We start from the raw sequence: 23,461 nt of genomic DNA on the forward strand, positions 1-23,461 counted from the left end.
TCTCACTTTGGACTGAAGTTCTGATTTGACATCCTGAAGACATTCTGCGCAAAGTCTCACCTGGCCATTATGAAGAGGTATCCAGGCTTTTTTCATTCCTGGGAGAGGATGCCGTCTTGTTGATCTCGTGTAGCCCAATCGCGTTTTTTTATTTGCTCATATTTCAGTCGCTCTCCATAACGCGATCTGCGCTTTTACGCGGTAGTTTCAAAAAGTTTGCATGCTCAAAATGGACCGTGCAGGATTTGCTGTTTTAATGGTTTTGACTGTTGCGCTGGTGCGAGTTGGTGACAGTCAAAAGGACACAACAGGTGGGAGGACAGAGGGTGCAGGGGCCGCCCGGGCGGTCAGGGACCAGCAGCTGTCCCAGGTGAGGAGTCAAGGTCACTCGCCCAGGGGACCAGAGGACGGTGCATCCTCCAGACTATCCGGTGAAACCTCTCCTGGGTCCAGCCACTCTAGGAGTCATGTCCGCCTGCCCAGGGGCGCATCATCCCAAGGGGATGGTAGGCACGTATCCACAACAGGAGCGGCTCATACTGCAGGCGCTTCCCGGGAGGACCTCGCGTCTGCGCCGCGGGATGGTGCGCTGCGCACCGCCAGACACCCGGCCAACCAGCAGCACAGAACCAAAGTGAACCGCAGGCAGAGCAGCAGACCCAACTCTGCCAGCACAAGGAGACTTGTTGGGTAAGAACGCCAGCCATGTGCTTTACAGTCTGCTATAAATGTGTTTTTACTTTATCAAGCTGTTCAAGCCATTCAGCATCACTGTTGTGAGCTGTGTTTTTAAAAGGAATTTGTGTGACCTATTTTACTGTATGAGTCCATGTGGTTTACTGTAAAGTGGTGGTGGCCCACTTTAGCAAGAATCTCTTTTCCTGTAAGGCAAACCAAGAGATGATGTAACATAACAAGCCACAGAAAATGGCTACAAAATGTTCCTTCATATCAACACGAAGCTGCTTGCATGAAGTGCATGGAGCTGTCATCCAGGAGGTGAAGGAGCTGCACTCCAGCTAAATCTGAATTGCTGTAACATATGTATTTTGTCATCAGGGTCACAGCAGGACATGGAATAATAGCCGAGGTTAAACTCTGTGCTGATTACCAGGCTGATAGTGGAAGCCGATAATGAGCAGCAAATGTATATGAACTGCATCTGAACTATTTTGAGACTAATGCAACACTGCATTATCACAATTTCCTCCCATTACTACACATTACAGTATATTTTAAATCGTAGTAGGAGAGTGGCTGCAGACTGCTTCAATGTGTGTGCCCCAGTTTTGTGCTGTTGCCTGCGGCCAAGTATTGTAATGGCTCAAACGGAGCATCGGCTGTTGAACATTTGCAATTTCGCCTGGTGATCAGAAACACCTGTTGTCTCCGATGGCTCCTCTCTCAAAGCTGCAAATCCCTTTCCTTTTATTTAAAACTCCAAACAGGACAATGGGTTGTTTCCACATTAAAGCCCTTTTTCTTTTTGTTCAATGAACCCTCTGGCATCCAGTCCTGTTTGTTCCATAGGGACAAAGTGTTTACATAATAATCAGAGGGGGATTTGAATGGCTCACCTTGGGTTGCAGACGCTGAAATGAAGATGAAGTGTCTGTTCTGTGTGTCTTAACAGAGCCTCTTGCCCTTTGGGAAATTGATTATTTATACGGCCAATTTATGGTGAATGCTTTACAAGCGACAGGAGGATTCAGCCAATTGGTTCACCATCTGTAGGCACATATAAAAAGTACTCACCTGCCCTAAGTCTGAACACCAAGAGGGCAAGGACTAATTGACTGTACATTTCAGTTCATACCCCTTCACCCATCTGCTCTTGAGCTGTAGATACTCTGTTAAGATAGCTCTGTGGTGCAGGATACTTATACCTCACACCCAAGAGAAATGATGTATAGCCAACGTTTAATCGACTCTGTCCACGGAATAAATGTGTCATATCATTCACCGTTAACATGCCCCGATCCATCCCACCTTAAAAACAACATTTCCCAACGTATCCGTCAGCCAGTCAGTTGCACTTATGCACGGCTGAGTTGCTGCACTCTCTATTTAAAGCGGCGCATAAAGAAAATAGCTGCCTTTGGTATTAGATCCAACATGCTTTATTGCAGCGCGGTGTGAATGCCTCGCTTGACATTGCCAAAAAAACATATTCCAGTGTTGAATGAATGGTGCTCTTTGAGTTCTTAAAGGAGCATGAAGGTGGTGTTGCGCGGAGCTCTGCGGGAACATTACCTTACAGTAGAACACTTTGGTTCATTAGCTTCAGATGAATCATCCGCCGCTTGTGAGAGAAAGTGTTTTCGTGACACATTTCCTCTTGGATTTCCCACTCGGCTTACTCTTTTACTGTACCCTCCGGCACTGGCAGCGCTGGGTTCACTTAACTCCCCTTTACGTTGACTCAGTATGACTCCCCTTCTGTTTGCAGTGCACCTGTCAGACGTCTGACTGACTCAGATATCTCAGCGGTGAAATAGTACTCCACCGCCTCATGTTGGGGTTTAAATAAAAATATAAGAAGGTGTGAACATGATGTTATCTGTACTTTAACCTGGGGCATGATCCTCATGGTGTTGTATAAAGTTCTCCATTACATACATACAGAATATCCCGTGATGGAATTTGAATGTGATGACTGATGTTTTTGGCACGGGCCCGGCCTGATGTGTTTGATTTATGACAAAGCTAAGCTCGCCAGAGGGCCCAAACAACTGCATGTTATCGCTGTGACGCCTCAGTAACACTCGCAGAATCAAATGAGCCCGATCCGACTGGGGTCAATGAGTCAACTTAGCCGTTATCTCCTCGAATCACCGTGAGTCAGACATCCACTTACTGTAATATCTTGTGAAAAGATGATGGGGCACAGATCCATGCCAGCGCGTTGACTGTTGCCCTGAAGTTGCTCTTGCGGTCTGGTGCCTTTTCATCTATCTCGCTGCAAGGATTGGCCCGTGCTGTAAGTGCGGATTAAAGAGTGCAAAGAATACAGTTATAACTGTTTAAAACTTGTCATCTCTCATTTGCGCAGTGATTTATAGAAGATGCGGGGTGCTTTTCATGTCCCGCGTGTCTCGCGTAATCCTTTTCAAGGCTCGGATAACGCTGTATTCACTTCGGCATCTCGCATGACAGAAAGAGGGGCTTGCGGATCTGGCTTTGGATAGAGTTTCATGACTTGGCCTGAAATTTTTATCAAATAAAATGCAATTAAAGGGTTATTCTCTCAGGGGTTCGTATTAATAGGCCAGCCACATCAGAGTGATCTGAAACTAAAACAGTGTTCGCGATCAGATCAGTTTGTCATGCAAAGGTTTGAGGGATTCCACCCTGACTGTCATTGCTCTTTGGATTATGAAGAGGCCCTCTTTATCAGTGGATGCTTAAAACAGTACCGCCAGTGTCTCATTTCACCCTGTCTTCATTTGTTCAGGCCGAATGTCTGTGGAGGTCAGCAGTGCTGCTCAGGCTGGGCGTTGGCACCAGGAACCAATCGCTGCATAAAACGTAAGTAAAAAAAACGTAACCTGTGTAAATTGTATGTAATCTGTCTGAATACTCTAAAAGACATACATTTTATTCTTCAGAGACTAAAATCAAGACTTTATGAAGTCTTGAAGCGGCACACGAGCACACTGACAAGCATTATGTATAAGCTTCGCAGACAGAGAGGCTTTACAGTTTTATGCACACAGACCGAAAAATAACACAGTAAATGGCTACTAATGACTATGCTGTCAAGTGGAATTGCCCAATGAAAGTTTTCCTAGGGTGTTATTGCCCCCATGGCCATGTTCATCATGCCTTTTCTTCTCATGTAGGATCCTCGCGTGGAAATTACCACCACTTAGCACTTGGCTCTCTTTTTGACACAGGCCCTTAATTATGGGTGGAACCGCTTCTTCTATTATTTGACCACAGCAGTATTGGATATTCTAACTGCCAGATAATTAAAAGTGGAATGGAAGACACTAAGGCTGCTTCTTAAAAAGCAATATTGACCAAAAAAAAAAAAAGATTTCAACATAGACATTCTTGTCTTTAATTTGCATGCAGACTCTCAAGAGAACTGGGCTGGTATGTCAGAGTCTTATCACAGTTTACACCAGATTTACTCTAATGTCATGTTCCAGTTTCATGTTTATGGCCTCCATTGTTTGCCATAGACTCAAATAACAGGTTGGAATTGGAGCTTTTTTAGGGGGAGTTATCTTTAAGTTTTACAAGTGAAGTAAAACCGACACGGCAGCTGGCATCTCTTCACCAGCACACTTGTCTTTTTCTTTTTCTGTCTCCCCTATCTAGCAACTAGCTAGCTATACTTCTTTTTGACTTGTTTACTGAATTCCCTGTTTGTTCTCTGCTAATTATCCCACCCACCCGCACACACACACGCACACACAAACACACACACAGTTAACACACATTTCAGCCAGTCGATTACACAACAAGCTGATTGGCCCCAGCAGCCTCCTAATTAGATCTGCTTCCCTCCTGCCCAGTGCAAATCCCTCCTTCCACTTTTTTCTCAAGCCCCAGCTAAAGGCACACTTACCAAGGTGTAAATTACATTTAACATGGAGCTGCAGTTACCCAAATTAAAAGGGTAAATACTTTTAATCTGCCAGAAAGTAACAGGTCCAGTCTAACGCGTCTGTGTTAAACAAGACGGTGCATCCAAGCAGGCCAGGGGTCCCTCCAACCATCTGGACCCTCTTACAGCTTGGCCCTCGCCCAGGTCTGACTGGAGGCTATGCTATCATCAGCTGAGTGAAGCCCCATGGCCGGCAAGGTGCCAACACAAAGGCCCCAGACTGGAGCTGGGACTGGAAGCCCCCACGTAGAAGACCTCCGTGGAGGAAAACAGGCTCAGGCTATCTTTATTCCATCCCTGCCTGAGACCCGGGCTACTTTATTAGGAGATGGCAGCATGAGAAAACATGTTCACAGTGGGGGAAAGAAAAGGAACAAACCTGTCGAGCGGGAGCATAAGTAAAAACATATCGCGGCCGAGCTGCGTATGGGAAATTCTCGCTGAAGGGATTGAAGTAATGTCTAATATTAAAAGTGTCAGCTGCAGGCTTCACCCGCGAGGCTGGATTGGGTGTCTACAGCTATGGCTTCCTAACAATAACTCCTTGTTCAATTGGGTTGAGCTCAGAGCAAATATATGACAGGAATTGGATCACTAGTTGTCCAGGGAGTGCGCCTACATGTCTTTAGAAATGTTTATAAAAACGGTCTGCGTCTGGGTCTCCGTGGGTCTGGTTGGAGATTGTTGTCTGGCTCTCTGAGGACACGGTCTTGCCCGCGTCCTGGCAGGTTCAGTGCTGACTGTCTCTGTTTTCAGCTTCAGGATGGATGGTTAACAGACTTGTTTGTGTATTAAACTAAATTCCATTTGCTGAAAATAGCCAGTGCTGTGCGATAGAAAGCTTTGATCCATTAAGAAGAACAGAACATTGCATTTCCACTGCTGCGTCTTGTTTATTTCACTTATGGTGAGGTTAACCGCTCTAATTAGTGACTAAGATTTTACATAACCAATATTAGTTTTTATTAATGGTGGCCAAGAGCCAAAGGTGTGTGTGTGCTGTGTTTGGCTAGTAAAGCGAGGCCAGGTGTAAGCTTGGCTGCACCTCCGTCTGTTTACTTGCAGGCAGTATCGCAGCTCCCGTTGAGATGAATGGAGCATCTTGTTTTTAGGTCAGAACTTACACTTATTCCCCACTGTGTGGGGATTCACATCTGCTCATCAAAAAGTACTTGTTAAGATGAAGAGCTGAGGGAGTCCGTATTGTAGCCTAACCCAGTCAGAGCGCAGCAGTAGTCCTGTCTGAGTTATAAGAAGTCTGTCAGCTGCATTACTGTATCTGTCAACACCATCTTAACACAAAAACTGATGAAATGTTCCTGCAGATGGTCAGTTCAGTGTCTTCCACTGGTTTCATTCTGAATGGCTTCGCCAACACTTCATCAATATCATTCATAAAATGCTCTGGTAAGAGTAAGGCGTGGGAATGTTGCGCACCTGACAGCAATTACCCAGGAAGGGAAAACAACAAGTTGATTTAGTCGAATTTGTACCAACAGTTTGTATGAGGAACAGCCACGGAAAGCTGTTTACAAAATAGCAAGCTACTTAGCTGTGGAATTAAGATGAAAGTTTGATTTTCTGACAAGTTTGAGGATAAATACAGAAACCTTCAATTAGATGTGTTGTAAATCAGTGTAGAATTACTGTTTTGTAGTTTTGGTTACAACATTTCTTGGAAAAACCAAAAACACAGTAAGATCTTTAAAACCCAGTGTTACCGGAGAATAGATTTGAATTTTATCTGTTCTCCTTTGTATCTGCTTTCAGAGGCTTCGCTCTTATCTTTGCACCTCTGAATATGGCTTTCACTCATACCTGGCTGTAAATGGCTTTTTTTATAGGCTACTAGAAAGCACACAGACAGTCTGAGGAGCTCTTTGGCAAGTGTAGTGTACTGTAAATATCTACTAGTTTTACAAGAAGACTCTACAGCCAAGGTAGCAGCTCTGTGAGGCTGTTCTTAATGTCCACACTGTGGTGCTCTTTTTTATTTTCCTTCCTGCATCTCACAAACTGCAACTATTCCTGTGTAATGGTGACTCTGATGGGACACACGACTTTAAAATCAAGATGTTGCAATAGGAAAGGGCTCACTGGTCGATGACTGCCAGCCATCGTGATGGAAAATGGGATGGAGCATTGGCCAAACCCTTTTGACTGACTAACTTTTGCACTTTTAAACACAAAGTACAGTTGAGACTGTCGGAGTCATTAGTTTCACAGGTATTTGGTCATAAACAAAGTATTGGACAACGTTTGACCTGATGATGGTGCTAGATGAAAAGTTAGGGATCACCAAAGATCAGAGTTATGACAAGTTGAGGGGTGCATGAATATCTGTAAAAAAAAATATCCAATGATTGAATTATTTCCGTCTGGAACAAAGTGGTGGACTGACCAGCTGACAGACCGACACACAGACATTGTTGTCCATAGAGTCATGTTCCGAGCTGACAAGGATTGCTGACAGGGTCACTATTCATCAGAGTTATGTTGCGTGGCTCTGACTTCTCCAGTTGACATGGCTGTTTTAGTAATTGGATTAATGGCATCGTCTACCACACACAGAGTTAATGTACGGGACAATATAGAATACTTCAGACCGGGGGAACAGTGGGAAAAGACTCCCTGCAGCACAGACAGGAACTGGCTTCACATTCGACCTGAGCTCACAGTGCTCCCCAATGCACAGCCTCTTAGATGCTACAGCAGAATTCATTTCACCACACTATACATCACAATATTTTGGTGAAAGCATGCGGTACATATGGCAACATGCTGAAAGTATAGCCAACAGTGAGAGCACGACCCGCCAAAAAAAGAAAAAAGAAAAAAGCACACAGATGGCCGTTGATTTAAACCTGTTGCTGTCTCAGACAGTGCAGATGAAAGGTGCATCATTCACGTGGAGGAATAAAGTTGTTTTCAGTCTCTTAAGCAGTTGGTGATTGACAGAGTGAAACGCGGTGGAGAGGAGTTTCTTTTTGATTGCCTTCCAGCTTTCTTTGGCCTGCTGTGCCGCTTAGTTCCCCATCCCGACCCTAAAATAACTCCTCATGCAGAAACTCTTGCTCACCTCTGTCATCACAAGGTAACTTTTCCTCGCTTTCCATGACAAAACTACAACATGTAGCATGCTTCCCTAACTTCATCATGTCCCCAGTGTAGTAGGATTAGAGCCCTCCAGTGTCGAGAGAGCCATGTTAAGGGCTCGACCCAGCTGTTCGCCATGACATCATCACCATCACAATGTCGGTTTTTATATGAATTAATGAATGAAATAATAGCATATTCATAGCACAATCATAAAATCCACCCTTCTTACTTTATTTGTTGAATCATTCATCGCAATCGCTTTTGAGATTTAAACCAGATCTTGTGTGTGAAACTCATTTAATGCTCTTTTTCTACTACAACATGTGCGAAGCAGCTGGTAAAGTATCAAGGACAGACACGTGTGAACGTTTTCTGACCTCCAAAACGGTACCCAAAAATGTAGGTTCACCATCATCACCTAATAGATACAAGCCGTCTCAGTTTGCTTTTTATTAACCTCCTTGACACACAACATAACATCCACATATATTGGACCTGATCTTTACAGTAAGATTTCTCCTCTGCACTCACAACTCATGTTAAACTTCAAGAAGTTGCCTCGAAAGCAGACGCACATCAGGAGCATTGTGATACTTAGCTCTTAGCTAGACTAGTCACATGTATGTGTTTTTAATTGTAGAAAATAGATTTATTGTGCATAACGAATGTTTGAACTGTGCTGTAAAGGGGTTACGGCATGTGCACTTCATAGGATAGTATATGACATGCAGCTGGAGGTCATGAGCCAGAGTCAAGCACATGATGTAGCGTGCAACATGAACCACCGAGTCACCAGGTCACCAATAGCACTGCTAGATGCATTAGTGTTTCAGGAGACTTACTGTAGATGTCGTCTTGCATTGCCAGATCTCCAAAGTGCTGGAGGAAGGTCTGGCTGCATCAGCGCATCAAAGAATTGGGTTTATTTTTATTTATTTAAACCAATCACAATTGTCTTGGGTGGTTCAAAGCCCAGGATGCAGCAGCAGTGCATAAAAATCTGAGGGAACAAGCACAATCAACCAAATAACAAAGTACAAAAAATACAAAAACAAAAAAGAATACAAACCAACAAAACACTGGGAACATAGGCAGGAACGCAAGGAACACAGGAGACACAAGACTGACGAGGGGAAACTAAACAGATGATTAGACAAAGAATGAACTAAAGACTGGACTTAAATAAACTAAAGTGAGGCGGAGAAACACAGGTGAGGGTAATGAGCTGATAGGATAGAAAGAACACTTGGAACAGGACACAGGAGAGCAGAGGACCCCATGAAAACACAAAAATCACATTCAACACAAATAGAATGAAAATGAAATGACAGGACTATGACAGAGATTAGGGTTGGGGTAGACAGTGGAAGGAAGGGGGAAATGCCAGGCTTATACCAACAGTCTATATCCAGCGAGTCAGACGATTGTAGATATATGATGAGTCAATATCCTGTGGATAATGTGCAGTTTTTAATATACAACATCCCATAAGCAGCTGTAGAGTTGAGAGTTAACTTCTTAGTTTGATGAGCAACTGTAATTAAATCATACATTTTCCATTCTTCTGCAAAAGGAAAGAAACATTTTCCCAAAGGCTTAAAGGGCAGCATCCTCTGTTTTACAAGAACAGAAGGAAGCGTTTAAAATGCTCGTGTTTCAGGTGACATCCTTGAAATTACTGCTACACAGACAGCCACAGAGCCCTCCTCGGCATTATATGTCGTGTGTGGATTTGTGGGGGTTGCACAGTTCACAGCTCAGGGGCCTAACACTCCCCTGGCAGCCCTGTAGAGAGTTATGGCCCATTAGACAGAACCTGTAATCAATACACACCCCTTCATCCCAAAACCCATCATTAACATAGATGTTGGACAGCTCGCTCTTCGTTTGTCTCCCCAAACCAGGAGTCCAGCTTTCTCCACTCCAGCTGGTGTGTCTGTTTGTAGGTTGCAATTGGGTCCTGTTTTGGCCTCCTGTGCCACATGTTTTTCTAATTGCTACCATAGACTAAAGTGTGGTGAAAATGAGGTACTACTCAGCGTCTGGTCCCTAGACGTCTTCCTGTAGAATTTCTTCTCTGTTTTATTTGTACGTCTTTGTTCGTGAGCCGTCATAACACGGAAATAATAGAGACAGTAGACCAAACTTGGTATTCTTCAATAACACATGTTTGTCTGTCTTTTTTCAATGTCTTGATTCAAGAAAAGCTGTTTTCTCTCATGAACATATGAGCCCTTTCCCACATGTAGCACACATGAGATTCAAAAATAGATTAGAAAAGACACTGTTTACCTAGCATCAGACTTAGCTGAGGCACAGGAGCCATAAACTATCAAATTGAATGAAAAGCCCCTGCTCTTCTTCAAGATTGCCTTGAAGACTTTGCCTAAATTTGTCCTACATACCGTTGCTTTAATTGTCCACCTTAATGCATGCACACTGCCTCGCCCTCTGTCTTTCTGTTTCTCTCGCCTGCCTGTTTTCTACCTCCTGTCTGTTTCTCCTGTTTCTGTTTTTTTAAGTAGGCCTACAGTAAATAGAGGTTGCATCACAATCAGTGCATTTACAGGAGGGATGTCATACCAGAGAGTGTCACTCTCTCTGTCTGCAGAGCATGTGTGATTGACAGTGGATGGGAGGGGAAGAGGAGGGCTGATAGTCACCCAGTTAATCGATCGCGGATGGCGTTGTTCTCGCAGACGGATTAAACTAATAAAAGAAGCCTATAACACGCTTAAATGAGTAGCCAAATATAGCTGGGTGGACCACCCAAGTAAACTGTATGTGTGGGAAACACATATTTCATAAATTTCAATATATATGTAGGCAGAAAAGAGTATGAAGCAGCTACACTGACGTGAAAGTCATCAACTCACCCACTGGTTTAAAGCCCGTGCCAACTGGCCACTGGACATTTGGGTCCATATACAGCTCCTCTGGGTAATGTCTGGACAATTTCGGGGGAAGCAGTACATGTGTGACAGGGGATAAAGACATACGTGCACCAGCAGATGTCTCAGCAGTAAGACTGAAAAGCAAGCCTTGGTTTGATTGACGCTTACAAAGCAACACTAACAGCAACCACCCCTCTCCCTCAGTCACACACACTCTCAGTGAGGCCGCAGTGTTGTTAGGGCAGCCCATAGCCAACCATATATCATAGCACCCTCCTGCTTAAAGACCATATGGAAGTTGTTGTTGGGATGTGATCCCCCTGGAGGATGGGGTTTGTGGCTTCTTGGTGAACACCACGTCTCACAGAGTCAGCTTTACAAGTTGGCGGGCGCACGCCCCCAGATCCAGATATTCTCCACAGAGCGCCCCGGCATGTGGCTCATTAGTTAGAAGCTGAATGTGGGAGTTTGAGGGGTGCGGTGGAGGCTCGGTATAGCGTGGCTAAAAGTAATGTACACAGTGTCATGGGTCAGCTGTAGGTTAACTAAATCCCCCCACAGAGCTGGGGTGGGTTAGGAGAATAAGAAGCCCCAACTACTGTATCAGACCAAAAAACCCACACTCTGATTGAAAAATGTGCATCTATGACAGAGGCACCTTAATCTGGTGAAATATTACCCTTGTAAGATTTACCACAAAGTGAAAATAAAGGATCAGTCAAACAGCGTCAGCGTCTCCCACCCTTCTGGTCCTCATTAGAACAATAAAGAAGTTTTGATTCAGAAGTTTAGAGTTACGGTAACAGCAGTTTGGTAGACGGGAAAAGTTAGTGTTTGGCAAGCGTTAAATGATAGCACTTGCGCTGGCAACCATGTGGAAATCACATGTTGTAAAGCGATTAACACTCACTTGAAATGATTAGCATTGAGAGGCAATTGTATTAACTGCTCAATAGACCAATTCTTACTTCTTCAGTGGAGAGTGAGTCCGGATGAGAGAAGAATTTTCAAGCTTGTCTCTCCCAGCTAACTCCAACAATCTCAAACACTTGACCTATTTCATGAGATCTGTCAGGTTCTGTGGTGACTCCTAAAGAGAGGCTCCTGCTGTCATCACAGGAGGTTTACCAGACACAAGAGTTTAACACTTGTCTCTGATGTCCGGTACAGTTTTGTTCAAAGATGAAGAAATGATAACAACCTATTTGAAAGGCATATTTTCAGGCAAAGCTCTAGCCTCTTTACAAACACTGCATCCAAGTGCATGCACTGTATATACACACATTCTACCTACGTTGTCAACACTTTTTTTCATGACCTTACAGGGTTCAACATTAATGAGTCAGAAAGTAAATATTTATTTTGTCCCTTTAAAGATTTTTAAGGGTTTTTCAAATAACAGTAAAGAATAAAGTTAATCGTCATGTTTAATCTTATCCACCGTACTCTCAAACCTGCCAATCCCCTGTGACGCGACCTGCCTTAAACTCCTGCTTCAACGATAATTAAAATGTTCGCCTGCACTTCAGCTCATAAATGTCTTTACGCACTGCCATTTTCTCACAAGTGCCTGATTGGTACTGTGCATGTGCAACAGTAGCAATCAGGCACAACTCTCAACAGAGATGAGAAGAAAATGAGATGGCTCACTCCAGTTGCTAGATTTACTTGCCCGCCGTGGTATTTTACTTGCAGCCTGGCAATCCATACTGTTGTGCCTTTATCACTATGACAGACTCAGAAATTAATCACTCCCAACTCGTCAGGCTTTGGTCAGTGGCCTTCACCTTCAAACTATGATGCTGTAGGTACACCCTCTAGCATCAGTTTTGCACGGGCAGTGCTCTGGGGACAAGTTCGCAGTGGAATATGCAATGTCTGATCAGACTTTCAAAATAAAGTTTGCTGACAAACATTTAGCATTTTATGAGTTTTGGACTGTTAATGTTGTGAAATAGTTGCAGTTTTGTTCAGGCGCCAAAACTACTTGGTTAGGGAAGGAAAACATGATAGTTTGGGTTAAATAAGTATGTAAGTTCAGTTCCGCAACAGAAAGCTCAGCTCATACATTTTGGTTACACACAGGACTCAAACTCAGGTCTTCTGAGTGTAAGCCCTGTGTTTGACCTACCCAGCCACCCTAATCTCCTCCTAATGTGGACTTTTGTCATTCTTAATAGCACAATGCAAGAGGGGCGCCTCCAGAAATAGAGGGGTACCTTTAGTGTCAAGCGTTGGGCTGCTGACCAGGCTGCTGTATTTGACGCGCTTGGAGTGAGAATGGGCTGATTCTAATGCCATTTTATCTCTCATTCTTACTTCCCAACTTCCTGTCTCTCAGTTACAGGGTTTGAAAGGGCCTTTGGTCAAGCCTTTTGTCATATTCTGCTAAATTCTAATCTCCGGAGCAGCTCCCAGCCTCTAAATCTCATAATGGCACGTAATGGGCTCAGCCTGTAGAGAGTCTTTGAAAGATTATTGCGATTATGCTTTCATTATCAATATTATTTTCAAAAAAATGTCGACTTACCTCTGGTGGCACTGTTGACCTACGTAAAGTGAAGAGATTTCTCTACATGTTTAAGTTATGTCGGATATTGGTTTCAAATTGCCCCGAGCTCAATGAAAGGACTGTAAAGATTTGATGGGTTGTGTTACTCAGAGTCGGGGAGAGGGGAAGGTGAATCTCTGGTGGATTGTAATGGACTGGAAATGAGCTCTAAGTTGGAAATGAAAGTCCAGTGCAGGGGGGACGAGAATGGAAATGTTCCCCAGATATACAAGCAAATGCAAACCTGAGTTTATAACCGGTAACTGTAACCCTCTAGAGAAATTATGGGCAATACTTACCTCAATAAAGACCTCAGGGGTACTTTAATATACGTACAGAATTACTAAGTGATCGCCTTAAATCCAACACAAGAAATAACTTCGATTTATAGCCTATATTATTAGAAAAGTGATCGTTTAACCCCCATGGAAATGCTATTTGTAGAATGATGGATACCTACATTAACTAAAGCCTCCAGGCACTGCTGTGTAGATGTTACTCAATAAAAACCTCCTTAAACTGTTCTTATGTAGCTTAAGTTTGAGGAAGGGAGAAGAGATACGTCAGCCTCACTAAAATAAGAAGTCGAAGAGAAGCCCAAAGAAAATGCTTCAGTATTAATTATGTGTTTTATAACTGATTCGCCTGAATCAGCATGTTTGTTTGCAAGGTTCAAAGCTGCCAACAACAGTCTAATCGTCTCCTCTTTTCAGATGACTGGATCTGGACACAATCTCCCAAAACTTGGCCAGTCTGTCTTAGTCATAATTAAGGCTGAAGTGGCAATGCCAGGAATGTTTGCCATTTCTCCTCTTTTATTTCCGATGGATTCCCATTTTATTATTACTCTCGCAAAGTAATAATTGCTGCACATATTTGTGAAATGGATGGAATGTGAGGCAATTAGTTTTAATGATGTGCAAGACAAATCTGCATGACAGCAATTACTGCGACAATGTGTTCAACAGCCCAGAGGCAGGGCCCAGAGACAACACAGACAGGCAGCGACAGTGTATCCTGCGGCCATGCAACGGGCTTCACGTGGGGCACATGTCAGGCCCAGAGTCACTGACCTGTCCTCTCTATTGTCAGCGCAGGCGACATGTTTGTCTGGTGTCACTTCTGCGGCTGAAAAACGGGCCACACGTCACACGATCGTGCGCATATCCCATCGTAAGCCAGCCGTGAACCTTCCTTTTATTGGCTTATTTTTCTGCCCCGTGCTGTTTCTCATTTCAATTCAGACGGTTTATTTGAAGAATGCAGTTTCACACATTACCGAGTTCTCCCCCTGCAGCGTAATGTCACTGGAATCTGTGGCCCATTTGATCCACCGCTTCATCCCCAAACTTGAGGTTAAACAGACTCCGGACAAGGCGGTGGCACCAAGCCAGCCACTACTTTAGTTTGATGATGTATTTAACTCCTTGCCAAACAGAGCTCAGGCGATTCCTATTTTATCCCATGATGGAAAATTCGGATCACATACCAAGTTATACAAATCCACAACCGCATTTCTCTAAATGTGTATGCTTCATCAAAAAAAGGGGCTACATTTTCCTCAGAGTAGTTAAAAGGAAATGCTTGAATGAATGAGTTGGTTTTAATAAAATTTGCTTCACCGAAAGCAGAAGAGAGTGTCTGATATTTAATCCTCTTCAATTTGTTCGTTTTTCTCCTCATACCACAGGCTAACGATGCCTAATGCAGTGGTCATTCAATTAACATGATCTGAGGAAACTAAAAAACAGAGCCTGATTTGGCTTTCTTGGTGGGAACATGTCTGTGGAAATACAGTCGCTACTCAGCGCTGTCATATTTCCTTCTGTCACTACAGTTTTGACCTCACGTCACCAGCAACAGCATTTTTCGGGGGTCCAGCGTGCTTTCGCTCGAGACTAAAACAAACATGAAGTGGCCCCAGAGTCTGAGCAGGATCGCAATAACAGGAAGCGTGCAGCAGGTAGAGCGCTGTTCGCACCCAGTGGGGCCCTTTTCGACTGCCAGCACTCCTCATTGCCAAGAGCTGTGGCAGCGTTCCTGCCTGCGATCTGTCAGTGTCCACAGCATCTGTGTCAATAGCATTCCATAGCCCTGTTGACAGAGCGCCGCTGTTTGCTTTAGCCACCACAGACCAGTGGCCTGATTTACTGTTTGAGGACAATGTCATAAATCCTCAAGTGCCGTCTACTACATACATTTGTGTCACAAGATCGAGAGCCCGTTTACTTGAAATTGTGCGCCGCGGGTCTTTCAGTGCGTCAAGCATCTGGAGTGGACTGGGAGGATTTGGGGGTGGGCTGGTAGAGTGACACAGATTATTTTTCCATGACCATGAAATGACCTCACCATTGCGTATTTGCAGACTGTTGATAAATATTATGTGCTCATTCGTCTTTAAGTACACTAAGCCCCTTCAGAATTGGTTTGTTTTTCAAATAAAAGATGCAGCTCTACAGGCCATTTCTTTGATGAAGTGTCAGCTATTTGCAGTTGGCCTTCAGTAACCAGTTTTTGCCATTCGCTCATTTTTTTTATGACCTCTTACTTTTATTAGCTTTTTAAGCTGCCTGTGTTACAGTGAAAGCTCACACTGGATTCTAGATCAGTGACCGGGGATATATTTAGGAAATCACTCCATTTGGAAATGCCGGCGGCGCAAAACTGAGCCATGAAACCTAGAGTATAAGCTTTACCTCACTGAGAAATTGGATAAGGAGTTCATGTAAGTGATCATATACATTTAGACTAAACAGGGCAGTTAAAGACTCAAGAGAAATTGAACATGGCAGCCCCTCCAGGCTCTCTACTGAATGAAGAGGACAGAAAGAATTGAGAAGTGAAACTAATGGCCCCTTGATTGAATCAATTTAAAGTGAGCCCCGGTGTTGAGATCAGGGAAAGCCATTTCTGCTACTGCTCCTTCATACAAGGGGGGCACATGCTCTAACATGACCTGCTGAAAACTTGATCTCCATCTGTGCTCTCTCTTCAGCTGACTGCCAGCCCCCCTGCCAGAACCGTGGCTCCTGCAGCAGGCCACATACCTGCGTGTGTCGCTCAGGCTTCCAGGGGCCCCGCTGTGAGGAGCTGGCTCCGGAGCAGGTGTACATCCGAGACGCAGGCGGCCTGAGGCGCGTGCAACCCGGGACCAACCCTTTCCAGAGGGACCAACCACGGAGAAGGCCCACAGAAAGGCAGGCCATTGACACCACCAGGGTCCAGACCCCGCGACCTGCGACCACCAGGCAGCCTGTCCACGCTGTGTAAGTGATGCAGCTGTGCTTCCCTACCTCTGCTTATTATAGCCTGAAAGGGCCTCAGCTCTGCCAAATAAGGATTGGTCAAAAAATAACATTTTACGAGAAGTCTCCATCAACTTTAAATTATGGCCGGTCATCAGAAAGTGGTGACATGCTGTGGGTACAACTTGTAGGGCAGGGACATGCTAGCACATGTCAGTCACAATAGCTTCTTTCTATTTTCTCAATTATGTGCCATTTACTCCCATCTGGCATTTATTCATTGCCATTGTACATTATTTAATTCCGTAAAGTTGTATTGAAGAAGGTTAAATGGCTCTCAGATCTACATTTCAGCACATATAATGAAGCCCTGTCTTTCACAGAGTCTTATTTTGAAAGGGTTGCTCTTTGCAGACATTGTTTAAGGATTTGGTGAATACATGTTAATATACAGTATTTTGGTGGTTTTGGTCTGGTGCTTTTTCACTGAGTCATATTTGTTCTAGCCACCATTACTGTCATGCAGGACGCTCACAGAAAACAAATTGGTACACTTTGTCTTGGAAATTATTTAAATGCTCTCGAACAAGCAGTAGCTCATTACCCTCGCGTTCAACGCTGCTTGTGTTTATCGTTGCAATAAATCAAACCAGATGGAATGGGTTCATATGTTAAATCTTTTATTCACTCTAAGTAAAACAAATGCTGAGTAAAGCAAGTACGTGTTTGCTGCCATTCGCTGCCATGCTTGAAAAAGTATTAAAGTAAATCACGCAAAATGTAGGAAAATAGAACGAGATTTACCAGACAGAAGTATTAACCCATGCTATTTGCTATGAAAATAGAGCAGGGGGATTATATTTTCTCTAGGCTTTGACCGTTTCAGGTTTGTGTTTTTGATTTATTGGAATAACTGTGACTTTAATGTATCCTGCTAATAATTACTCAGACGAAGGCCTCTTCCAGTGCATTCAGCAAATTCTCCACAGACTGCTAATCAGACAGGCCTAATAGTTTCTTGGCTTGAACATCTGACTGTTTAAGTTTCAATCTTGTTGGAAATTACTTTATGACTTGATTAATCACTTTACCATGACTAGAACCATATCCATGATCAAGGATGTTGAATGGGAGTAATTGTTTCCGGGAATATTTTTGATGGACCGTTATTGCTTACAGGTTCAGACTTATCTTGTCAAATTGTGCTCCACTTTGGACTCAGTCCCAGTGCGTTTCTAATCCAATCACACTCACCAAGTACCATAATTTGTTTGGGCAATGAGGTCATCATTCACTTTTTAGCCTAGTTTGTCATCTGGGTAATTTCACTTCACCAAACCACTTAAACATTCTCAATCACAGCTGATGTTTATGGTGCCCTGCTTGCTAATTGTGAAGGTCTTGTGTCATTTTGTGCTTTTGCTGGTGTTGTGGAATTATGCTGGCTGAGCCATCAGCATGTTTGTGGTAGCTCAATGAATCTACTGAATGTTTTGGCAGATGGTTCATAAAAGAGTTTTAATGCATCCTCCTTCCTAAAACGATTATCTTGGAGTCATAGTAAATCTTCTAATCAATACAAGGCCTCTGATGACTGCACAGTTGCTATGCATATGTTTTCTTTGTTCTTGACTCACAGGACATTTTTGCGCCCTGAGTCACAGACCTGGGACAAATAGAAAGAGACAACTGCAGGTTCAACATTGTAGGAGGCAGACAGTGTTTCTGAGTCACAAATGCTCCCACTATGACTGTGTTCACTTTTCATATTCCAGCTAAGGCTGACTAAGAGTTTGTGAGAGGTGCTGTTAAGTTCAAGATGAGCCATTTCCCCCGACTGGAGTGCAAAAATTCCCAAGCATGCAGCTCAGACTAATCCAATTATTATTTGAAACCAACAGATTTTTGTGAAATTCGCAGGACACAATAAACACTTCTGCCAAAATTGCCAAATGTCTTCACTTAAACATTAGTCAAATAATTATTTGGATACTTGACTCTTTCGTCGGTGCTTCCAGGAAGCTATTTGAGCGCTTGTGTAATTCACATTTAAAACTCAGCCCCCGTAAACTGCCGCAAATGTTCTGCATTCTCTCGGCCCAGAATGATCTTTGAGGGGTGGAACAGTGTTCCCTGTGGAGAAGTGGTGGATGCAAGTCTTGGTTTCATATATCAGCCTGAGGTTCCACTGTTTGCAAAGCCAGGAAAGCACGAGCAATGTGAGGTCACAGAGAGTGAGAGTCAGATAGAGAGACAACACCAGTGCCAAGGCTCAATTAAGCAGTAAGAAGAGGAGCAGGGAGGACAGACCCCCGGGCTCAGATAAATGGTGTTGGCCTCGCCCCCACTTATTTTGAGGGAGCAAAGGTCAGCCCATACATGCAGCACCCAGCCAGTCTCCTTTCATTTGTCCCTACTAGAGAAGGTGTGAGGTACTGTATATGTCTTTCTTGGAGCAGGCTCGGCTTGTTATATCAGCGGCACCCTGTCACTGACCCGGCCTGTCAAGTGGCGCCAAGAACAAGAAATAGTGTAGAGAAGGAATGAGACAGACACGGAGGGAGAGAACAAAAACAATGATAATGATAAGAGAAAAAATCAATTAGAGAGAGAGAATGTAATCTGTTCCGCTGAAAAAGGTAAAGTGACTGTTCGGGAAATCGGCTATAATCTGTTGAACTTGTGCTTTCCAGACCTGCTGCTTGGCCTCACGTCTCACTGTCCAGTCAGCTCTGATTCACAGCTATGAAACCCCACTGAGTGCACATGTCAGCAGGCGGCAGACAGGGAAAGTGTAGTGTCTGTGGTTGATTTTAAGAGGTTTGTCAACAAGTCAGTGCAGACGATGCTTAACTCGATTTCCACCATGCCAGCACCTCAACCTTGTGCGGCGAGACACTGGCTTTTCTGATTAGACACAAGAGCGATTTTGTGGTCTGGTTACTCTTTTCGAGGGTAAGTGTTTTGACTGAACTACTCACTAAATAACCAAAAAAGGATTTCAGCATTTTCAGGCAATTTATCAGAATAAAAGCAGCTTCCTCTGGAGCCACAAAAAGCTTTATTCTACTTTTTTCCACATATGCAATCATACTAGCCAAAACATATAAGAACACTTTAATGTGTAAAATTGATGGAGTTACCCTTTAAATGTTAACACAGAAATCATTACTTGTGGGCAGGAAAATGCTGAAATCCTCTTTTGGTTATTGAGCGAGTAGCGTAGTCAAAACACTTGCCCTCAAACAGAGTAACCAGACAGTACAGTAGAACTTGCAAGTACTGTAAACACACTTTAATGCATACTATTGGTGGAATTACCCTTTAAGTCAAGTAGATCTCGGCTCTTTAACATCCACAGAAATTATTTTGTTGATGCACATGCATCATATCATTATAGGCTCTCGTGGTCTTGTAGTAGCCATATTTTTAACTAGCCAAAAGAATTCAGCTTTGTTTAGCATTTAAAACAACATTATGTAGAAATTGGCATTTTGTGTGATTTGGCGCCCCCCCACAGTTTCTGAGTGCATCACCACTGTTGTAAATACAAATCCCAGGTGAAGTAAACATGTATGTAATGCTGTGATCCTACCCTCTCACTAAAGCTACATAGTGCAGAAACAAGTGATGGGGGGCAGAGTGGCTGTGACACCATTCACCCTATTATGAGACACTGTGCCATCAAGAAGATTTTGAAGCTGCTATTTTAAGGTAAAAAGGTTACATAATGTTCCTTTAAAGTACCTTACCAAAATGTGGAAACAGCCCTTCAAAACATTAAGATGCTCTGTGTTCTGTTCTAGCAAATCCTCAGAATGATTTCTCCATCCCTATTGGCTATATCCATGGTGACAAATTTGTCCATCCAAAAGAAAAAGCCTAACTCAGATGGAATTTCTCTCATGTTGTCAGTCCTGTGTGACCACAGCTGCCTTCTGAAATGTTATTTTAAAGGATAAACTGTTTTGTGAATAGTCCTACTGAATTAATCCAGCATATTAGGAGTGACAGCCCAGTTGGGATGGACAAAACATATGAGGGGATTTTGGGGCATGGGAATACGACTACTCTACTCCCTCTTCTTGTATTTCTGTCTCACCCTCTTCCTCCTTCTTTCTGACCATTTAAACTGCGTCCCGAATGCCCCAGCTGCCCCTCTCTGTTGGATAAAACTATAAAATGTAAAATAGGTACATCCTATATGCAGCTGGCAAACAAATAACCATTTCCTTTGGCTTTACTGTGGAGCAAATGTATTTCACTGCAAAAACCAGCGTTTCCTGTGAGCGCTGTGCTCAGCAGCAGTGAAGGGCTTGTCCCTGTCAGCACGAGATCCTGTAGCTCCCAGTATGAAGGTCAGGGCCAGTGGTGAACACTCCTGGCCAAGCTGGGACTGCGATAACGCACAGAGGACGTATTCAGCACCTCCTATGAGTCCTTCATGTCAACTCCATACCCCCGCCGCTCTCTGACATCAGTCCTCAGGAAACAGAGCAGGGCAGAGCAGGATGTGTGCAGTACGCAGGTCGTCCCACCAAAGGTCATCTCTCTCTCTCTCTCTCTGGTCTCTGTTACATAATCAGACTAGGGACGGCTGGCAGCAGCTACCTGGATAACAGATCTGTGCAGTCACACTGCATTCAGTCCAAGTTGTCATTGCTCTGGTACTAGAAGTCAGTCATACAGTAGATTCGATTACTAGATGATACTTGCACTAAATTCTTTTATACCACCATGATGTTGAAACGTTAAAGAAGAAGAGTTTTTTGATGTAAGGAACCCAACACACACACAAACACACACACACATGTGGAGCCTCCGTTTCAAACCCAATAACAAAACTCACACCGGCTCTGACGTCACGTCTCTCTAACCGTCTCCTCTCCTTCTGTCTCCTCTCAGTCGCGACAGAATTTTATTACATTGACCTCCAGCATCACGGGACTGAGATAAGTATTCAGTATAGCTGAACTTGGACAGTCGCGCAGCCCTGAATGGGGCTCAGCTGCGCTCTATCTGTCTCTCTCTCTCTTACGTTAGCTTTTTTTCCTTATAGCTCTCCGAAAACCTGTGGCTTTGGTCACTGGGTCCTGTTTTTGTGGGAGTGCACATCAGACACTTTCCATGCGTTTGGGCCTTTAGAAACTCAACTGATTCCAGTGAGTCCCACACGGTGAGGTATACAGAATCTAAATTTGGAGATAGAGCAGCGGATAATCAGAAAGTTGGATGAGTTTATCTTTATTCAAAATGTTTCAAATTTAATTTCAATGCATCAATGTCTTGGCCCATTTCGTGAAATAATTGCTCTGCAGAATTTTGCAAAGCACAATTTGCTTCGGGGATGATTACAGATGTGGTCACACCCAGTAACATATGATGAAGAAAAACAAAAACACCCTGTTACATGGAGCAGAACGACCCTTAAGAAGGTGATGCATACTGCTTTCTCTGCATTAACTGTTTTGCTTAATATCAGCCCCACCGTTTGCCCGGTGACTAATCGGGCTGGCGGTTATGTGGCTTGTTGACTCAAGGCTTTGCACATAGCCACACAGCCGTTTCTCAGAGGAAATTGTGGTTATAGTGGGAGTTCTCCATGTTAATCATGGATCACTGGTTGCTTTCACTCCCACTCCAGACAAACCACACCACCAGCGCTGACGGGAGCCACTGTCAAAACCCTCTGGGTGACCTCAGCACCTGTATAGAAATATTGTTTGACTATCATCACCAGTGTTCTCGGTAGTAATGACTGCTGGAGAATCTGACATTCACTGCAACAGGAACATACAGCTTGAATAAAATATGATCACTGAAAGGTGGGAGTGGAAATTCTCTCAGCAGTGTTCTCATTACTCAGTTGAGAGGATAATAAATTAAAAGAGGAGCCAGAATCCCACAGTAGCTTTCCATCTCATAATACTCTTGATGTCTTTGATCAGATGTGTGTGTGTTCTTAAGACTAAAATATATATCTAAACATTCAGCCTGGGAAAGTTTTCTTACTGTACAACCTGGCAGTCTGCTTTGCTACTCATTGAGGACGTGTCTAGAATCATCCTCTTGTCTCGCTTTTCGCCTGCTGCCAAAACAGAGGAGGCCTGCAGACGGGGAGTCGGGCTAACATGGAGTCAAAGGCTGAAGTGCAGGGTAATTCCCACAGGTTGTATGCGCTGCTCTCACTTGAATGGGGCTCTATCTCGCTTCTAAACCAGGCACATGACAGTGCATGTAGAGCTGTGATTTGTATCCCTGCATGGGTGGTGGGTAGACTGGGAATGAACTTGACCGGGGTCAGCTTAACTGGCTTTCTGCTTGTGGATCGCAGGCGTGTTTGTGTAGCGTGCTGGTTCTCTAAACTTTACCTTTGCCTTGACCCCTTGTCCCTGGTGAGCATTTCCACTTTCCGGAGCATGGCTGGACATCCTCTGCCATGGTTTTGTGGTGTTTGTGGGGGACACTGTGTACCTCTGCTCCTGTCGGTTTAACACGAACAAAGTGGGGACTCAGCTGTGGAGGCCACCCTGTCCTCAGGTGAACTCTCTATGCTACAAAAGGCGAGGGAAAATATATTAATTTTGCATAACATATGATGGTAGAAAATGAACTGAGATTGTTTCAGCATATGTTGTTAGACATTTTTTATACGTGTGTCTAAATCTACTGTGGACTTTTCAATGTGAGCGAGCTTAGCACACAACGATATTGACCGAGCCAGGGCAGGAAGAGTTGGTGCTTTTCTTTCTACAAACACAGAGCCAAACGAGTCCCATGAGTGTTTGGCTTCCTGCTAGGCCAGAGGGAACAAAGGACCATAGAGAACTCAGCGCTCAGCGTGGGACAGATATGTCTTTCTCTCTCCCTACATCCCAACTCTCCAAAGCCCCATCCGAAACACACTCTCTGAGCCGCAGTGCCAGCGAAGCCCGGCGTCCGCGGCCAAATCCTTCTCATCAAGTAGGCCTGTGCAGTTGCAGCTGTTGGAGGGACAAATACTGTACAGCAGTTATAGGAAGAGGGGCGCCTATCCCAGAATGCAGTCCAGCCTCCA

The 23,461-nt window shown here is 44.0% G+C and overlaps 1 protein-coding gene across 1 annotated transcript in view; it reads left to right on the forward strand.

Annotated features, from left to right (window-relative positions):
- Window positions 1-229: 229 nt before the first annotated feature.
- LOC141010321 (latent-transforming growth factor beta-binding protein 2-like) overlaps window positions 230-23,461 on the forward strand; it is an 89,583-nt gene continuing 66,351 nt past the window's right edge. The window contains exons 1-3 of the mRNA XM_073483202.1: window positions 230-690; window positions 3,455-3,528; window positions 16,155-16,425. Coding sequence (XP_073339303.1) covers window positions 230-690; window positions 3,455-3,528; window positions 16,155-16,425 — 806 coding nt within the window. The remainder of the gene's footprint in view (window positions 691-3,454; window positions 3,529-16,154; window positions 16,426-23,461) is intronic.

Source organism: Pagrus major, chromosome 16 (assembly GCF_040436345.1).
Source record: "Pagrus major chromosome 16, Pma_NU_1.0".
Lineage (NCBI taxonomy): Eukaryota > Metazoa > Chordata > Actinopteri > Spariformes > Sparidae > Pagrus > Pagrus major.